The sequence below is a fragment of the Panthera uncia genome, chromosome E1, assembly GCF_023721935.1.
Source record: "Panthera uncia isolate 11264 chromosome E1, Puncia_PCG_1.0, whole genome shotgun sequence".
NCBI classification, from domain to species: domain Eukaryota; kingdom Metazoa; phylum Chordata; class Mammalia; order Carnivora; family Felidae; genus Panthera; species Panthera uncia.
This window is the reverse complement of record NC_064814.1, coordinates 53,441,310-53,461,747: the sequence shown is the minus strand read 5'-3', so window position 1 is coordinate 53,461,747 and position 20,438 is coordinate 53,441,310. Positions and strand designations below refer to the sequence as shown.

Here is a 20,438-nt window from a genome sequence, read left to right as displayed (position 1 = left end):
TATCTGGATATCTGGCACGTAGTAATTGTTCAGTAAATGAGAGCGGTCAGTTTCCTAAGTCTTCGATTTCCCGTGTAATTTCCTAAGCAGGCAAGACGATGAAGGAAAGTCATGAAGGAGGTCTTAGCTTTCTCTCTCTTTTTTAAATCTTTTAAAAAATGTTTATTTTTGAAGGAGAGAGAGAGAATGGGGGAGGGGCAGAGAGAGAGGGAGACACAGAATCTGAAGCAGGCTCCAGGCTCCAGGCTCCGAGCCGTCAGCACAGAGCCCGACGCGGGGCTCGAACTCACAGACCGCGAGATCGTGACCTGAGCCGAAGTCGGACGCTCAACCGACTGAGCCCCCCCAGGCGCCCCTACCTTTCTCTGGTTCAGGGGAATCACTTGCCAATTTCAGAAGGATTTCATGTCTTCAAAGCATGTGGCAGCATATCAAAAAGTGTTGGTTGGGCTGGGTCCCTTGTGTCCAGATCACTCCGCACTTAGGGACGTTCAGACACTCTTTCATTTCCTTGGGGGTCGCTGACGACATGAACCAAGGTTTTCATAGATAATTGGTCTTGACCTGAATCCCTCATCGACCGACTAAATCCCTCTTCTCTCCAAGCCCAAATGTTCACTGGCGTTTGCTCAGTTGGCGGACCCGGCTGGGGAGACCAGAAGGACTCGTGCAAGTTGACCGTGGCCGTGCACAGGGACGGGAGGTGTATGCGGGCAGCAGTCCCGGGAGCGAAAGGACACCCAGACACGAGTCACGGGCCCTGGATTTAAATTTGTGCTCCATCACTTGCTAGTCCTCGAATCACTCGGAGCCTCGGTTTCTTGTTAGAAATTGGGGTGGCAGGGCACCCACAAGGGTCGAATGCCCAGTATGACTGCTCTTCCTGCTCAGATTTGCTGCCCAATTAATCCCCTGCCCACCCCTGCTCGCCACACATACAAAAAAGCCAGAGAATCCATGTGCCAAAGGGAGGGGTGGACCAAGGCAACTGGGGCAAAAAAACATGCTTTTGATAGTGTGGCACAAGTTGGGGAGGGGAGGTTGAGAGGAACAGGGCTGTTAGCAAGCTTCTTCCAGTTATTTAAAAATGATGATGATGTTGGTGATGATGATTTCAATGAAGTAAACTCTACGCCCGACCTGGGGCTCGAACTCACGACTCTGAGATCAGGAATTGCAGGCTCCAGCAACGGAGCCAGCCGGGCACCCCAAGATTCTTCGGGTCTTTAAATGAGATGCTAGCCGAGGACCAGGGAGGGCCGGTGGGGTTGGCTGTTGGCTGGAAAGCCCCCTCTGCCCTCGCTTGCCTGGCTCTCTGTCCTGCTGTCTGCTCTCACCGCCCCTCCCCACTCTGAGTGTGCCCTCTGACCCCCCTCCCCCCACCACCTTCTGAGCCCTGTGCTTTCTCTGAATTTCTCTTTGTTCCTCACTGCCCCTTTGGTCCCTAGACCTTTGTCCCTGCCCGTTCTGTCCCTTCCCTGCGTCCCTTTCTCCTGCGTCCTGTCTCCCGTTCCCCCTGTGCCTCTCCCCACCTCTCCTCTCCGTGGGCCCACTCACCGTCCGCCTGTCCCCCTCTGTCCTCTCCTCCCTTCCGCCCCTCTCTCAGGCCTGGAGCTGGTGCCCACTCTTTCACAGACCCTGCCTCCCTGTTCCTCAGTGACCGATTTTCTTTCCCGCGGTTGGAAAATAGCTCAGGCCCTAACCCATTTCCTGGGGCGCATCCAGATTAATTAGGTGAGCCTGGCATCGCACATTTCAGAATTAGAATAATATTTATCAAGCGCCCTGGGGAGAAGGGGATGGAAGAGGGAGAGGAACAGAGGAACAGGAGCAAGGAGGGAGGTCAGGAGCTGAGGGGCGGAGGGAGGGGGGTGTGAGTGGGGCAGGGGAGCTGCCAGAGGGGGACTGCTCCTAAGGACAGCTCCTGGGAATTAGGGCACCTGTTCCCCTTGCCAGAGGGCACTGGGGAGGGATGGGGACTTGGAGAAGGTTGTCTGGCAGTCAGGGAAGCCACAGAGTGGGGGACCAGGAGCGTGGCCCCGGCCACCACGCCCTTCGTTGGGACCGTGCAGGGCGGAAGCCTGCCCCCAGAGAGCCCGGCTCTTCAGGGACACCTCCTCTGGCACGTCCCTCTCTTTGGCCGTGCTGCCCAGCTCCGCCCAGCCCACCGGGCATCTGGAAAGGATACCGGACAAGACGTCACCCTCAGGAGGAGACGGCCTGACTGTGCCCCAGTTAACACTCATTCTCCAGCCGCAAGTCAGACCCAAGCACCCTGGTCTCCACCAAGCCCTGGTGGTCTTCACAAAGGTGTCTTCCCTCCCCACTCTGTCCTCAGAGGCTGCGTCTCGAAGGGCTTCTCGGGAGACGGGCACCGAGAGACTCCCTGTCCTGCGAGAGGGGCGCTCCGTTCGCAGCTCTCGTCTCTTTCCCGACGAGCCCCGGAGTGAATCAGCTGCCGTTAACACTGTCAGTGTGGACCAGAGTGATAGGAGCCCAATGCCCTGCAGAGGCAGAAAGAAACCGGGCCGAGCTTTAGTTCTTCCCCTGTGTATGTCACATGGCTGGGAAGTGCGCCAAGGCCTAAGGGCACAGTGATGACCCCAACAGACGGGCCCACTCCTCGGGGACATTCCTTTCACTGAGCCCAGCCCGGTGTCTGACCCCTGGTATGGGCTGTTCAGTAGACATCGGGGGAGCTGGATGGCACTGGGCCCTTAATCCAAGACTCCCTTCCTTCTAGTCTTGCCTAGAGGTAGGTCAGGATGTCTCAGTCTCACCACTGTTGACATCTTGGGCCAGAGAGTTCTTTGTCGTGGGGGGCTGTCCTGTATAACGCAGAATTTCAGCAGCACCCTTGGCCTCTGCTCACTAGAGGCCAGTAGCACTTGCCTCCCCAGTCACGATTGCCACAAACATCTCGGGACGTTGCCAGATGCCCCCTCCGCCAACCCCCCGCCAGGGGACAAAATCACCGTGGAGAAACACGGATGTAGGCTCAGTCTTTGGCCTCCTGAGAGCAGTGGACTTAACCACAAGTCTCCATTCTCCTTCCCAGGCACCAGAGAATTGGGAGTCTTTGTAAACACTCGAGAGGCAAGAAACCGAAAAATAATATACTTTTGTTGGGGGGAGGGAGGGATAGCAGCTTTATGGAAATGTAACTCACCTACCTTAAAATTCATCCTTAAATTTTTTAACAAATGTTTTACTTATTTATTTTTTTTTTAGAGAGAGAGTGCAAGCGGGGGAGGGGCAGAGAGAGAGGGAGACAGAATCCAAAGCAGGCTCCAGGCTCTGAGCAGTCAGCACAGAGCCCTACACGGGGCTCGAACCACGAACCCTGAGACCATGACCTGAGCCGAAGTTGGATGCTCAACTGACTGAGCCACCCAAGCGCCCCTAGCCCAGGGTTTCCTTACCATGGAAACGTGGTAGGAAAGTGTCTTTGATAACCAGAGCAATGAAGGAATCGAGAGGACCTGCGTGGACGTGTGGTTATAAACATACTGAAAATATAACATTTTGGAATGAGAAGGGGTCTAATTAGAAGGGCCATGTTCCTTTAAACCCTTTTGTTTTGCAAATGGGGGAGAAAAGATTAAATGTTGGTTTTAGAGGTCAGCAGATCTGCTGGAAGTTTTAAGAGCTCATCTGGGATTAGAACACAAATCTCTTGACCTTTTAGGTCGGTGCTTGCTTCTTCTCCCCACACCCTGAATCTCAGGTCCCTGACCCAGACCCCGGGTCGGCCTGAACTTCCTTCACCAGGCGAATGAGCCTCTGTGTTCTCCCTCTGCTTGGTCCACCCAAGCGAACGAGGGCAGTGACACGTGTCTGCTCCTCCCTTTACAGCCTGAGAGAAGAGAACGCCAGCCAGGGGCAAGCGTTTGGAACATCTGAAATTGCTATATAAACGCCAGTAAATGATAAGATTGCCAGGTTGATGCTCTTTTCCTCGGAAGGTTCAGCATGTCAGAGGCGGCATAATGGAAGACAGTTCACGCTGAGACACAGTTTTAGACTGATGTGGTTGTCACTTTGCAAGGGATCGGTGTGCCGGGCTCTGGAGGCCCAGTGTGAATGAAGCCTTGGGGAGGACTGGGGTGGGCCGGGGGAGGCCTGGAGGCCCCAGGGACACCCCGGGTGGATGGAAAAGCCTTTGCCTGGCTTGTACGAAACAGGAATGCACTCAGAACTGGGGACGTGGCCCTAAAACGGCATTCTCTACGTGGTGGTCTCTTGAAACGTATCCACACTCACCTTTTTGTCCGCAGACGATCCATCCCTGCCTGTCTCTGTTTTCCGTCAGCAGTGGTCACGGCCACATGCCACACAGCACACCCACAGAGCCAGTCCTGTTTGAAACCAGGTGGGGGAGCGATTTCCCCTAAATTGTGAGCCGTTAGGCGACAGGGACTGTGTCCTATTTACCTGTGTCTCGGCAGCAACTGACGCACGCTGGGTCCTCCATGAACGCACATTCAGTCGTCCGAGGGATGTTTTGAGTAGATAAAAGCTGCTGTCTCGGGGTGGCCGGGTCCCCTGCGGAAGGGGAGCTGTGTATCCCCATTTCTTCCTCTCTGTGTTTGTGTATTTTCCTGTGTGTGTGTGTAATCGTTGCCTCCTCTGGGCTCCCGTTGTGATCATGGTCTGCACGGCTCGTGTGGTCTGATACTTACCCTGTTACCTACACGGCCCGTCTTTACAGTTAAGTCACCCCTTTCTCAGATGGCGGGAGCTATGTGCTGGGTCACCAGTATAACGTCCGTGCTAGCCGGTGTGTCTGTTTCAGCGGGGCGATTGCGCCCCTGTTATGCATAACCTGCTCCTGCAGACGAGGCCACTGATGCCAGCCCTTTCCTGCGGTGGCATCGTACTGACCAGGGGTACAGATATCTGCCTGGCATAAGGGGGTGTTTGAGGAGCTGGTAGTCTGAAAGGGCTCATGGGAAATAAAGATGGAAACCATAATCACTGCCTTTTAGTGCCGATACCGCCCAGGCATGGTGACCTCTACCTGGGTTAGGGTTAAGGTTACTGTTAGGGTTAGGGTTAGGGGTCCCCCCGGGACCAGCAGCAGACACAGCTCGGACTACTGAGGACCGGATACTGTGTTTTTGTCTCCTCCCATAACTCTGTGCATCAAAGGGCCCGTGAAAGCAAGCCAGTTCCCTCTGTGGTTGTGTATACCTGCTTCTTGAGTCTCACTGTGTGATCTCCTCCTTGTTTAGGGCTCTGGCCGACATCTTAAGACAACAGGGACCAATCCCCATAGCACACTGTGAAAGAGAAACTATCTCAGCTATCAATACCTCTCCCAAAGAGAACACACCGGTCAGATCGTCCTCCAAAAACCACTACACCCCCGTGCGTACGGCCAAGCAGACTCCAGGTAAGCGAGCGCTGATCGCCTTGTGTCTTTGCTGGGGGCTGGTGAGAGGTTTCGGTGATGTGTTGTCCCGGTGGGGCAGGTGGCAGTACGTGTGCCATGGGAGACTCTACTGGGCAGGCGGGCTTGCGGATGAGTCCTGGGACCGTCTCCTGGGGAGGGACTGACGCGTCAGGACTGGAGGAGAGCAGTGATCCAGGGCATCCGTGATTGCGTGAGCGGCCGCATCTTCTCTTGCCTGAAAGGCAGCTTGTGGTGGGCGTGGTAGAGTGTGGTCACCCACTTGCCCACGTGGCGAGAAGGTTTACCTTGTCCAGGATGCCAGGTATGTGATGAGAAATTGCTACGGTCATTTGTAGAGATTTCAACTACTGGAGTCTCAGAGGGTAGGGATTATGTCTGTATCATGGGGTGACTTTTCCCTGTGCCTGGTAGATTCCCCGGATATGTGACAGTTGCCGTAACATGGCGGTCATCGCTGTAACCCCATGAAGGAAACTAAGTGGGGTGTATTTTCCTTGTCATATGGATCAACGAAGGAAGCTCAATGAAATTTAGTGACGTGCGCACCGTCAGTAAGATGTTACTACTAATAAAATACCACCGATACAGTCATATAACTCACATTTATTCAGGGGCCTTGTTCTGGGCCAACTGATAGGCTGAGCATTTTACGTGTATTTTCTTATTCTTCACAGCAGTCTGAAAAGTACTTCTGTTGTCCCCATTTTGTCTGAAGAACAGAAAGGTTCAGTAATTTTCCCAAGGACACATGGGGAGAAAGAAAGCCGGGCTCCAAACCAAGGCTAGAAGTGTCAGGACTAGAAAACCCAGAAATCCTAACGAACCCAGCTGGGCTCATGAGTCCGAAGTATCTGGTTGGATAGTCTCTTTACAAGTGCAGCTGGGCAAGTCATTTCTCATCGTGATCATGACCGGACAGCCTCGCGCTGACCCCGGTCTGCAACACAGCTTCCACGTTGACACTTGGATCAGAAATCTGGATGTCTCTCCCCCTATGGCTCTCCAGAGGGTGGGATGTTTGGTCTGAACTTCACCTGCATTAAAGATATACAGGCGCTAGGGGGCAGTAGGTATGTTGCAAATTCAAAATGTGCTGCCAGGGTCAGTTTCTTTTCCGTTCATTCTTGAACTTTGCTACGTTTGTTAAATCAGAAATCACATCCTTGCCTTTAAGGTGAGAGAGTTCGGTCTTTTGAGAATCTGATGAAAGTTAAGGACGTTCTCCTTCAGAACTATTTATTATGTATGTATATATACGCACACACACCTATGTATTCATCCAACATTTTGAATACGATGTGGACCCTTGCAAAGTTAGAAATCCCTGATTTAAAAGTAAAGATGAGAACTCTACTTTTGCAAAAAGTCTAAGATGGCATTTTTAGCCTAGATATCCATCGTAGATGCTTAAAATGTAGGCAGTAGAAGGAATCTTGGCAAAAACATCTGGACCAGTAGTTCTAGCTGGATATTAGGATCACCTAGAAGCTCTTAAAAATGCCGGTGCCCACGCCCCACACATTAGCCTGAATTCCTTAGGGAAGCTGCTGGCATCATTACTTTCAAAATCCTTCCCACGGTGATTCTCACATGCAAATCGGGTGAAGAGACCATTGGTCCGGATGGATTCCTTGTTTTATAAGTGAAGATACTGGTTCTCAAACTTGGCTGCCCGTTGGCATTACCTGGGGAGCTCTCACGATGAGGGGTACCTGGGTCCCACCCCCTGGAGATTGTGATCTAATTGACGTGGGAGTGTGGCCTGAGTGTGAGAGGCGGGACGCTGAGTGTTGAAGTCTTGTCGGGTGATTCGATCGTGGAGCAAAGTTCGAGAATCGCTGGGTGGTGGGAATTGCCTAAAGGTACAGTCCTAACCAAGCCTTCTCTTCACTGATCGCTGTTTAATCTAACCTTGGTATCACGTCTAGCTTTGAGGAGGGTACTTTTGTTTCCCCGAAGACTCATGGTTTGAGGTCAGGTTTCTCCAGGACCTCGTTTGCCATCCTGGAACTCCGGGTCACGCCAGTATCCAGAACACCCCTGGCAGTTTACCTCACCCCACTCTGATTTTCTCTGTCTCATTCACCAGCCTGCTTGTTCCCAGCCACTGAGTCCAGACTGATTAAGTGGACGGTCCCGCTTTCCTCTTAAATGCGTTTCGCCGGGCAGGGAAGATTTGTCATTTTCTTCTGGTTTCTGCATATATCCTCTCCCGCTAATCCCAGGAGGAAAGCTTACAGTTGTGTGTTTGGAGAAATCCCACCCTGTATTTTTCAAAGTGGAACTTTTCACTTGGCCTTGAGAGATGGGAATTGTTTCCCTGGTCCAGAGAGTGCTCTCGGTAGCGGTAACACTTAAATTCGAAAGCAATTTCATGACCCTCAATGCCTGTAGCTCATAACGGACACAACCCGCTTTTCCAAAATGACTGATGATATCCTTTGCCGCAGAAGATTGCAGTTTGAGTAGGAGTTGAAACAGAATTTTACCGAAGTGTTCCAAGCGGAGATTTCCTGTGATTTTTGCCACTGTCGAACCAACAAACCACTGATCGCAAGAGTACGGTGGTGGACGTATCAGAGCGTGTGAGCAGTTTTGCTCCTCGAAGCGAGGTCCGTGGGCCAGCCGTGTCAGCATGGCCAGGGGGTTTGGTGCAAATGCAGTGTCTCAGGCTCCCGATCGCCTGCTGAAGGAGAATCTACATTTTTTATTAATTTTTTAGGTGTTTATTTATTTTTGAGAGAGAGCGAGCGCACGCGTGAGCAGGGGAGGGGCAGAGAGAGAGGGAGACACAGAATCCCAAGCAGGCTCCAGGCTCCGAGCTGTCAACACAGAGCTCGACGCGGGGCTTGAACCCATAACCGTGAGATCGTGACCTGAGCCGAAGTCGGATGCTCAACCGACTGAGCCACCCAGGTGCCCCAGGAGAGCCTGCATGTTAATGAAACCACTTAGCCAGTAAAGTTTGAGAAGCGCTGGGAAGGCATGGGGTCTGAAATACACCCCCCTGTTTGCTGTCTGGCCCTATGACTTACTACGTACGTGACCTTGGCAGGTTGTTTGTCTTTCCAAGTTTCCTTGTCTGCCCCTTGAGGCGAACAGCCCCTGCTGCCCAGAGTTGTTTTAAGGATATAATGAGTTCAACCAAATAGAATACTTTTTAAACCGGTCTTGACGGGTAGCACTCACTCCATATTAGCCGCGACTGGGCTGCGAAAGTATATCCACAGCTCGTGGCAAATTAGAAAAACGAAATGTGACTAACAAAGACATTGGTGTTCTTAGACCAGGCGGGGTCCATGGGACTGTGTCTGAGATGAAGGCCCCTGGACCCAGATGAAGGTTCCTGTGTTTGGCCCCTGCCTGTGGCTCATCCTCTCAGGGTAAGAGATTTGTAGGGCTTTGTAGGACTCAGTCAGGTTTTCGGATGCCAAGAGAATGTACCTGGTTGGGTTAGGAAATGGAGTACCCTGCATTAATAATAATACAATGAGAGCATGAGTAGCCAAGGTACCATTTACTGAGCACCTACTATGCGCTGGGTCCTCTATTAGATACTTTTAAGTTCTTATTTTTATCTTTTAAAGTTTATTTATTGTGAGAGAGACAGAGACAGAGACAGCATGAGCGAGGGAGGGAAGAAGAGAGAGAATCCCAAGCAGGCTCCACACTGCCAGCACAGAGCCCGATGCGGGACTTGAACCCATGAAACTGTGAGATCATGACCTGAGCTGAAACGGAGAGTCGGACGCTTCACCGACTGAACCACCCTTATTTATTTTCTTTAAAAGATTTTATTTTTAAGTGATGTCTGCACCCAACGGGAGGCTCGAACTCAAAACTCCGAGATCAAGACTCCCATGCCCTACTGAATAAGCCAGCCAGGCACCTCTAAGTTCTTTTAATTCCAGTAGATACTTGATAATAGAGGGTGGGCCTGTAACGTTTCTTAAGTATAGGGCCCCCTATTCCCACACTAGAAAATTCCTCTTCCCTTCTGTAAGAACCTTTTAATAACTAAGTCTTTCAGAAGTCCCTTCCCGACTAGGGGCGCCTGGGTGGCTCAGTCGGTGAAGCGTCCAACTTCAGCTCAGGTCACGATCTCACGGTTCGTGGGTTCGAGCCCCGCATCGGGCTCTGTGCTGATGTCTTGGAGCCTGGAGCCTGCTTCGGATTCTGTGCCTCCCCCCTCTCTCTGCATCTCTCCAGCTTGTGTTCTGTCTCTCTCTTAAAAATAAAGAAGCATTAAAAAAAAAAAAAGAAGTTCCTCCCTGACTTTAAAGGGAGATTCATAACGGACGGTGACTCTGGACGTAGAAAATCGGTGAAGCCCGTTTCCATCCCTCCCCCCACAGATCTGGCTGTGCCCCCAGGCCTTTGCCCTGCACTGTGTGGTCCATGCAGCAGCCGCAACCCTCTCCCATGGGAGTTTGTTAGAAGTGCAGAAGCTTGGGCCCTTTCCCAGAACTACTGATCAGAATCTGCGCTTTACCGAGCCCTTCAGACGATGTGTAAGCACACTAAGGCTGAAGAAGATCCCTTCAGCAACGGCGAGCCTCAGCCCTGGCCGCACGGTGGAATCCTGTGCACCGTTCTGAAAATACCACTGCTTGGCCCTCACCGCAGAGATTCTGGATTAATTGGTCTGGCGGGTGGGGCGGGAGGAGATGGGCAGGCGAGGGGAACGTCTTGAGGGCTGTGGAGTGTGGGTGCATCTCAAGACCCACAGGTTCGAGCCCCGCTGGCCCAGGTTAGCGGGCTGCAGGGACACGTCCTCTCCAGGGCAGGAGGGAGTGAGGAGCAGGTGCACTGAGAGGGGGAGGGGCCGGTCTGCAGCTCGGACGGGGACACCTGGGCAGCGGCAGGGATGAGCACAAATACCAGAATTGACTGGGGGGTCAGGGAGTGTCAGGCTTCGCGAAATGCGCTGCGTCCGTAGCTGAAGGTCCCCTGAGCCTGTCTGGGGGCAGCTGGGGGAGCGCGGGGAACCTGTCCCTCGCGGTAGCCGGTGACACCACGTGTTGGGGTTCCAAAGTTTGGATTTCCCACCTCCCCTGACCAAGAGTGGCATCAGCTGGGGGAAATGAGCAATCGGTCAGCCTGCCTCTTGTCAAAGCTGTGCGCTGTGATGGCAGACGAAGAGAGCCGGGGGACGCGACTGCGTAAGGGTCGTGGAGACCGGGAATGAAGCCTGGGCGGCTGGCCGAGGGGCGCTTTGTCACAGCCCTGCACGGCCTGGCCCCTCGCTGCTCCTGTGACCCCCTGCGCCTCCCGCCGGAACCCAGACCCTGTCCCTCCCCATGTCGAGTGGGTGCCGGCCTTGGGGGTCTTTCCCTGTTTTGTGTCTCTGGCCGGAAGCTTTCCGTCACCAGATCGTTGGGCTGTGACAGCTGAGGCCCAGACGGCACGGCCCTCCCTGACTTCCCCATCTGCGCCCATCCCCTGCCTTTTCTTCCAGGCACTTATGCCATCCAGCATCGTGTATTTGTGGCTTCGATGGTTCGCTGTCTTTGTCCCTGTCAGGACGTAAGCTCCGCGTAGGCAAGGGGTCTGTCTTTCTCTTCTCTGTGGCGTCCCTGGACCAGGAAGATGCGGTTGCTCGGATGGACGTAGGGGCCAACGTGCAGGTGCTCGTCACGGAGCTGCGTGCCACAGAGACCCCATAAAGGGCTTCTCTATAAAATTAGCAGGGAGTCGGTTACTCAGCCTGGCAGTCTGGTCATCCGGTGGCGAGCCGAGCCAAAGGCTGTGGTTCCAGCACCCAGGCTTTTCACCAGGCCCGTCTGGCTCTGTCCTCCTGTCTGGGGCCGACCCAGCTCTCCGGGCTCAGTGTGGCCGGAGGCTGGGAGTTCGCTTCCCCGGCTGGGTACAGAGGGGCCCCCTCCATTATGGCCACTCTGTCAAGAAAGACTCTTGTGCAGAGAGAGGTCTCGGGAGCTCAGGCAGCTCAGAGCCGGTTTCGGGCTGCGGGCGAAGCCGGCCAACCTGGGCCATGTACCTGAACTCTGAGAAAGTTCCGGTCAACCTCAGCCCCTGGTGGGAAGTGGGATTCTTCTTTCTCAGATCGCCCGCCCCCCTCCACTCCCCACCCCAGGGTGACAGGACTGTCTCGTTCTATGGGGGGTGGAGAGGACAGCCTCGTACGACTTTGGGGCGCTAAGGGGATGGGGAGATCAGTTGAGCCAACCTGGACTTGGCCTGTGGGGAAACTGAGGCACACGGAGGTTGCCTAGGGGAGAGGTGGAAGGGTGGGGCCTCAGCGCTGGAGCTGGAAGTGTGGTGTGTGCAGCTAGAGAGAGCTTGGCGTGACTCCTCCCTGCCCGGTCACAGGCTCTAGGGCCCGGGCTGTGTTGCCTCCGTCCCACGTCTCTGCAGTGAGGTAACTGGCACCCTCCTCCGACAGCCATTGGTGACCGAAGGGAATAATCCGTGTATCTCAAGGGCACTGACCTTTGGCTCAGTGGCTACCTTCACTGTTGTGACTGTCCTGTCATCATCACCCACACCTGCCATTCTCCTCTACCTTTTCTTTCTTTCTTTTGAAAGAGGCGCACGGGTGGGGGAGGAGCACAGAGAGGGAGAGAGAGAGAGAATCCCAAGCGGGATTGACACTGTCAGCGCAGAGCCCGACGTGGGGCTCGAACTCAGGAACTGTGAGATCATGACCTGAGCCGGAGTCGGATGCTTAACTGCCTGAGCCACCCAGGCGCCCACCTCTACCTTTTCCTTTCTCCTTCTCTGTCTTCCTGGCAACTGCCAGGCATCCCTCTGCCTCCGCTCCTTTTCACGGTTTCCCTGATCATATCGACTGGGTCTTTAGCAGTGACTGGTTCTCAACTGCCCTGTTCGTTTTGAGGACCTTCTGGGCCGTTCCCTGCCACTCCTGAGTTTTCTCTTGGCAGTGATTTCTTTCCAAACCCACACCTGTGGTTCTGACAGTCTCCTAGCAGACTGGCATGGCCTTTCCCCACCAGAGATTCATGGCCCTTGTCCGGATGTTGGGTTACCTCCCTTCCCCCCACAGCTTGCCCTCCCTCACTCTTACAGCCATTGTCTGTGGGTCCGTGTCTGGGGATGACGGAGGCTGGGCCATGGGCCGACCACAGCAGCCCCATGACATAGCCACTCTCTCTGTTCCCTCCTTGCAGGGTCTGAGAGACCCACAGAGTTTGCTGAGTCGAGGCTGGCGGTGGAGAAAAGGCACATCACTAATCCTTGATAACACGAGTCGCATTAATTAGTGCTTAGAACGGAGTTCATACAAAGCACCAGGCACCACGTAATGCCATTTATATCATTTACTCAGCGTGACCCTGTGAGGTGGTATCATAGTTGCCCCATTTCACAGGTGGAAACATTGAGGACAGGGAGACTGGAGACCTTGCCTAAGGCCACGGACACAGTCCTTGGTAGAGAGAGGGTTCCCAGCCAAGCGGGCTTCAGCCACTGTGCTATTGAGCTCTTCTATTGCTATTTCTTTTTAAGTTTGTTTACTTACTTATTTAGAGAAAGAGAGAGAGAGAGAGAGAGAGAGAGAGAGAGAGAGAGAATCCCAAGCAAGATCCTTGCTGTCAGCACAGAGCCCTACATGGGGCTTGAACTCACGAAACATGAGATCACAACCCGAGCTGAATCCAAGAGATCGCGACCCGAGCTGAATCCAAGAGTCAGACGCTTTACAGATGGAGCCACCCGGGCTGGGTGCCCCTCTTCTCTTACTTTTCTGTTTCACTGACATTTCCTTATATCCCCATCACGTCGAACCTGGACCACAGGACGTCCTTCATGTATGCCTCGCAAAGAATCTGCCATTACACTTGACCCAAGCTTGGAAGCGTCTAAAACTGGTTTTGGTCTCACTCGTTGGGAAAACACGGGGTAATCAGGCCGAAATCCACTGTCACTCTGGCCTCCCAAATAGTTTATCATGGACCCGATGTTGTCCTGGGTCCTGGCGGGCGGGGGGGGGTCCACGAATGGAGCCCTGTGGGTTCCCCGCCCCCGGAAGAAGTGTGGACCGGCATGTAGACATCCTCACAAGGACAACACCAGGCATGGGAGCAGAGAAGGGAGCAGGGGACCCGAGGTTCTGCAAGGGCTGGCATGCTTGAACGGGTTTTGCAGGATGCCCAGGAGTTCCAGAGGCTGGAAAGGGTAAGGTGTGTGAATAGTGCAGGCAGCCTGCCCAGATCATCAAGGGTGGAAGATAAAATCCGCAAGGACCGTTCAAGCAGCCTGCGAGCCCTTTCTATGGTCTGGACAGAGCCAGCAGGCAGCTGAACTTGGTAATAAGCTCGTGCGACAAGTAGGGTTCCCCTTTCTTATGGAGGGACCTGCGTTTTACCCTCTGTTCCACATCAGTGTTGGCCGTCCCAGTATTCTTTCTTGCTTTCCTCTGGGTTGTGGGGCACACTTCTAGCTGAGTGATTTCTGGCCAGTGAGACGGCCACAGAGTCTGTGTCACAGCTGTTTTTCCCGTTTGTGTTCTTGCTTTCATGCATTTTCCCGTAATACTGGCTCCTTTCTGCAAAATTCCACCACTCAGGTTAACTGTGCCTTCACCCAAGAATTCAAGGCAGTTTGGGGGGTGGTGACAAGCATAGACGATGGGGCCAGACTGTTGTGGGGGGGGGGGGATCCAGACTGCCTCGATTTTCCCATCTGTGAAACGGGGTTGGGCATAACATCTTCCTCCTTGGACTGTTGTGGGAGTGAATGAATTTGAGGGAAAAGGAGTCAGGGCAGCGTCTGACATAGGGGAGCACTGTTTTCAGCCTGCAGGGGCTCATGTGTTGGCCACTAGGCCACCCGTGGCTGTTGAACGCTTAGAACTGAAATTGGGGGGCGTCTGGGTGGCTCGGTTGAGCATCTGATTCTTGGTTTTGGCTCAGGTCCCGATCTTATGGTTTGTGGGTTCGAGCCCTGCATTAGGCTCTGTGCTGACAGTGTGGAAGCTGCTTTGGGATTGTCTCTCTCAGCCCCTCCCCTGCTCGTGCTCTCTGTCTCTCTGTCTCTCAAAATAAATAGATAAACTTAAAAAAAAAAGAATTGAAATTAAAATGTGTTTCAGAGCCTCACAAACTTCCAACGGTTAGTTTGGAAACAAGAATGTAAAATATCTCCGTGATTTTTTTCCGTTGGAACGCACGTTGAAATGATAGTATTTTGACTCTATTGGATTAACTAGAATCGATTCTTACAATGAATTTCTTTGTTTCTTTTCCTTTCTTTCTTCCTTTCCTTCTTTCTTTCTTTTTTTTTTTTTTACATGACCACCAAAAAAACGTAAAATCACATTGATCCAAATGTTAGTGGTATCGAGTGTCTACTTGGGTTCACGTTTCATTCACGAAAAAAACAAACCCTTCGTGGAGGTTATGCTGTGTTGGAGGAGACAGGAAGTATGCCAGTAGATAACTTTGGAGCATGCTGAATGCTCAGACACAAGCAGACAGGAGATGTGTTTGAGGAACTCCGGGGGGGGGGGCAGGGGGTTGTCACTTTTGACAGCGTTGTCCTAGGAAGTGCATTTGAGCTGGTACCCGACTGGCAAGCAGCAGTCAGCCATGGAGAGACTTGGAGGAAGAGCATTCTAGGCAGAGGGAATAGCAAGTAGCAAGTGCAAAGGCCCTGAGGTAGAATGGTTTCAGTCCAGGGCACTCCCAACAGGGCTTGGCAAACTTTTTCTGAAAGGGGCCAGGTTGTAAATGTTTTAGGCTCTGCAGCCATAAAGCCTCTGTTGCCACTGCTCAGTTCTGCCATGGCGTGGAAAGTAGCCACCGTAACAGGTACATGACGGGCTCAGCCGGGTGCTCACAAACCTTCATTTACAATAACAGGTGGTGGGCAGGACTTGGCCTGGGGGCTCTAGTTTGTCAACCCTTGCTCTCACCCTGGCTCTGAAAGCCACAGCCGCCTTCTGTGTGGCGTGTGAGCAGGGCCACATCCCTCACCAGGGTGCTGTCTGGGAGCTGGTGGCCGGCCCACGACCGTGAGCCCCTGAGGTGCTTTGCAAATGCCAGGCCTCCCTCCCTTTCCTCCAGCTCTGGCCAGGGTGTTGCTCGAACCTGATTTTACAGCCAGTGGAAGGGGTCCTAATGAGGGTTGATGAATTAACCACATCGGAGCGAGACTAGGGTTCTCCATGGACCTGAAGTTCTTGGAGGGGGGTGGGTGGTTATTGATCACCCGGGTGATGAGGCACAAACGTTCTCATTAAGTGTATAAGCGGCCCACCAGGTGGAGGGAGGGACGGATGGCATCCCCTGATGATGACAGCCGCAGGGTGCAAGATATCTTGGGGTGTAGACACCCCGAGGTCACATCACACAAGCCCATTTTGCGGCGCAAAGCGTATCCTTCCGCTGGTCGCCCGCATCGTGTTTATTTCCGGTCTCCAGACGCGTCTCGCCCTGGATCTTCACCCCCTCCCCTCCTTCTCTAGGAGCCGAGCTCCTCCAGCGTGTAATGCGCTCCACTCCCCACTTTTAACTCACGAGGACAGCCCTCCCTCCCCACCGCATCCCTCCCCCTCTCCGCCCCCGGACAGCCCAGCCGAACTTTGCAAAAACAGTTGTCTACACCTGCTGCCTCTACTTCCTCTCTCCTCCCACCCGCTTCTCAGCCCGGGCGGGCGCTGGCTTCCGTCCCCCTCCGCTCCACGGCCTGGAGACCCCCTCCCCACAGCTTTGGGGGTTCAGGGAGCTGGCTCCGCTGGGCCGTGCAGCCAGAATAGCTCCCCTGCCCCCACCCTCTCGAAGCCAAAGCTGCGGCCCCCAGAGCCCGTTCAGGCTGCCCGGGCACGCCCTGCTCCGTGCTCTGGAATATTCTGTCTGCTCTCCCCCCGCCTTGCCCGCCTTCCCTTACCTCCCAGGTCTCAGCTGAGCTACCACCGACCCGGGGGGTGCAAGCCCCAATGACGCCCCCACACCCTGGGCGACCTGCTCTCGCAGAGCGTCAGGGAACTGGGTGAAGAGCGTCGGCCCCAGCTCGCCCTCCCCCTGGCTGTAGGGCCTTGGCCGCTTTACTTAACCTCTGCGTGCCTCAGTTGCCGGGTCTGTAAGCTGGGACAGCGACATCTCCTCTGCCTGTTGTAAGTGAGAATTAGAACCTGTGTGCCAGGTGAGGTCTGTTCTCAAGCCCCATGGGGCCTCGGTGCAGCTCAACCCGCCATCCCTGGGGCCTGGCCTGCGTACAGCACAGCGCGGTAAATGCCCCTTTGGTCCCGGTAGGGGGCTGCAGGTCACCAATCCGTGTCAACAAACAGAGAAAAACGGCCGTTTGTGGATTGCATCGAAAGCACCTTGCATCCAGATACGGGGCGGATCCAGCTGTTTCCCAGGCTCGTGTTTGGACCCCTGCACTCCTGTGGCCTGTGGTAGGCACCTGAGTGTGCCAGGAGAGGGACGTGGTGCGGGGAGACCTGAGAGCCCCATCCTTTTTTTGTAAAGTGTTGTTATGGCGTTATGATTATTATTTTTTGAAGTTTACTTATTTTGCAAGAGAGAGCACGTGCGCAAGTGGGGGCGGGGCAGAGAGAGAGAATCCCAAGCAGTCCCCACACTGTCAGCACAGAGCCCGACGTGGGGCTCGAACCCACGAACTGTGAGATCATGACCTGAGCCGAAGTTGGGCGCTTAACCGACTGAGCCACCCCGGCGCCCGGAGAGAGAGGCCCATTCTTCAGTGACATTAACGACTCTGGGTGCTTGGTAACACGCTTTCCGTGCACTGACTTACTTGAATCTCGTAGCAGCCCCATGGAGCAGTCACAATTATCATGCCCACTTTGTAGATGGGGAAACCGAGGCCCAGGGGCTTCAGGATCCCGTTGGAAGTTCACACAGCCAGGAGGGGGCTGGTCTGGGCTCTGAGTGCAGGCAGTCTGACCCCACACCCCAAGCCCTGAAGTCAAACTGATCAGAGGTACAGACGGGACGCGGGGAGCCCCCTCGCAGCTGCCTGGAGCCCGTCCTGTGGCCGGGGGTCGATGCCGGCTCCTGCTTGGCACGGTATGCAGACTTGGGGTTTGTGGAAGACGCTAGAAGGGGCCGATGTTTTCTCCGCCAAAGGGCACGTGTTTTCATGATGTGAGCCGCTCACCTCCAAGGCAGAGATCACTTGGGCAGTGCTGAGCCACTCGCCCCAGGATGCGTTTAAGTAGGGTGGGGGCAGCCCCTGGGTGTTCTTGGCTTCGGGAGAGGCTCGCCCAGCCACCTCTAGGGTTTTTCCTTTCTGAGAATATAACAGGAGTGGCAGCCAGCACCTGCTGGGGCCTGCTGGGGCAGGGTGTGGATCCGGCCCAGTCTGCCCCATCCGGAGCTCACTTAGCGTCCACAGGGCTTTGTCTTTCTCTTGGGATTCTGTGACCCCTGGGGTCAGAGCTCAGGCAAACCCAATGACCGGATCGCTGTCCCATTCTCTGTGCCAGGCTTGTTACAGGACCCCGTTTATTCCCACTTCAGAATTTAGTGCCACTCAGAGAGTGAGTCCCAAGTCCCGTGTTCCGATCCTGGGGGTCCTGGAGGGCGGTGGTGAATAGCTCTTCCCAGCCCAGGAGTGTGCCTTAAGAAGGGGTGTGCCCAGAAGCAGAGCCTTCCAGAAGCCAGAGGAGCTGTCCTCGTTCTGACCAGCTGCGCCCCTGAGGGCCCCATCTTGCCTGGGGACCTCAGGGACTTGGCCAGCTTGGTCAGAGTGGACACCCTGCCCACGCCCTTCCTGCCAGGGAGGCAGCCTGGGGTCGGGGGGGGGGTGGGGGTGCAGACGGAGCCCGCTCTCACCATATGGCCGGGGGAGAAGGGAGAGTCACTGAGCTGGCCCACTAATTACCTGCCGCGCCCAGGAAGCAGAAGGATTTAGAATGTGTTCTGGCTGTTACCAAAATGAGGTGCAGGGGAGAGAGAAAGACAAGGCTCTGTGGACAGGGTTAGAATTCACAATGACCTCGGTGAGTTGGCAAAACGGAGGGACCGGCAGAACGCTCTCGGTGCAGCGAGGACACGAGCAAGAGGGCAGGGAAGACGCATTGTTGCCGGCCTCGGGGGAGGGTGGCCTCACGTCCCTGGTCCCCCTGGGTTGGGAGGGACGAGAGCTCCCAGGGTGTGGGGACCCCAGCCTCCACCTGAGTGGTGGTGGGGGGGTCCATGTCCATCACCTACTGAGCACAGGATATTGGGGGGCCAGAGGCGGAGGAGGGGACATCGAGCCATGTCTGTCTAGGTATCAGGCACCCACTGTGCATCAAGCCCTCCGTTAGGTCCTGTGGAAGCGAGATGATAGATGAGATACAGTCCTCGACTCAGGGGCTTACGTCCGGGAGCAGGAAGACAAGTCTATACGGTCCAAGGATAATCAGCCATCCAGGTGCCCCAGCAGAATAACAAGCCACGTGCTGCTCGGAAGGTTCAGAGGGAGGCCACTGTGGTCAGGGCGGGTGTCACCTGGTACCTTAAAGGGTGGGCAGGATTAAATGGGCCAGGAGGGTGGAGGAGGGAGCTTTCGGGTGGTGATCGGGGGGCCAGAGCCTAGAGGCGAGAGATGCTTAAGGGACCAGTGGTTTGCAGAGGCGAGAAGTGACCGGTTCCTTTGGCAAGATTGGTTGGGGCTTTTCCGTAAACAGTCTTGGTGGAAGAACTGGGGAAAAGGCCGGAACGAAATGGAACTCTGTGTCCTTTTGGAGAAGGCTGCTCTGAGCAGGGGACTTGCCTTTCTCCTTCTTTGAACATAAGGGCTGTGTCCCTGAGGGCCAGGAGGTATGTGGGTAGGGGTGGGGTGCCTCGCGTGGAGGCGCCATATGGCTCCTCCCTTAGTTGGGCTAATGATGGGGGATGGGGAAGGCACAAGGCTGGACCCTGGAGGAGGCTTGGAGAGGAGGCTTGGGGGGGTCTAGGGTGAGAGGTGCACAGGGCAAGAGGTGTAAACACCGCAGACCGATAGCAGCACCTTGAGAAGAAGGGAAGGGGAGGTCAGAGTGGGACTCCAGAGATCCCTTCGTTCACGGGATTTTGAAAAAACGATTTTGATCCTTTAGTGGGGACCAGGCACCGAGGCTGTGGGAGTGAACAAAAGGAAGTGCCTAGGCTCAGGGTGCTTCCATTCCGTTATAGGAGACCGGAAATAAACCCATAAACATAAAACATACAATCAGGCCATGTGAAGTGCTTTAGAGAGAAATAGAGCAGGGAAGGAAAGTAGAGAGGGTTAGAAGTGGTAGGAAAAAGGCTGATCTGAAGAAGGGACCTAAGTTCCTGGTCACATTACCGAAGCAGAGACCTGGCTGGCCACTAGTGGCTGTGTGCGGGGCAGAGGGGAGACCATGCCCGGTGTGTCTGGGGAACGAGAAGAGCAGGGTGGCTGGTGTGGAGACAGCCAGGGCAGAGACACAGCAGTGGAGGAGGTCAGTGAGCTGGGGTACCGTGGGCCACGGCGGGGGGGGGGGGGCTGGGGTTTCTTTCTGGGGGGGGGGGGGGCGGGGGGGGGGGGGGGGTCTTGGGTTTCATTCTGGGTGGGATGGGAGCCATGGTGGGGGTGTCAGCAGGAGACTGATAAGATCTGACTTGTGCTTGACATAATCCCTCTGGCTGTTGTGTTGAGAAGAGACCCTGGAAGGCAAACATGGAGGAAAGGAGGTGTGGGAGGAGGTGGAATCTCCTGTACCATCTTGGGGATGAGACCAAGGCTTCGACTAGGGATGGTAGTGATGGGGGATGTGAGAAAGATTCAGCTTTGGTGTTTATTTGCTTATTCTTAACTTCTTATTTGGAATAGTTTTACAACAATGGAGAATTTTGAAGTGATTAAATGATACAGTGAATAATACCTGTGTGTCCTTCATGATTAACAATTGCCTCCCTCCCTCTCTCTCTCTCCCTCCTCCTCTTCCTTCTCATTGTCATCATTACCATCGGCACCATCATCATCATCACCATCCCCATCATTGCCTCCATCACCATTATCATCACCACCATCATCATCACCACCATCATCTTCATCACCATCATCATCACTACCACCATCATCACCA

General features: G+C 54.4%; 1 protein-coding gene across 1 annotated transcript in view; it reads left to right on the top strand.

Moving 5' to 3' along the window:
* Positions 1-20,438, top strand: part of SHISA6 (shisa family member 6) — a gene marked incomplete at its 5' end in the record, with an annotated part of 131,871 nt that overhangs the window by 19,628 nt on the left and 91,805 nt on the right. Inside the window, one exon of the mRNA XM_049635359.1 lies at positions 5,235-5,395. Coding sequence (XP_049491316.1) covers positions 5,235-5,395 — 161 coding nt within the window. The remainder of the gene's footprint in view (positions 1-5,234; positions 5,396-20,438) is intronic.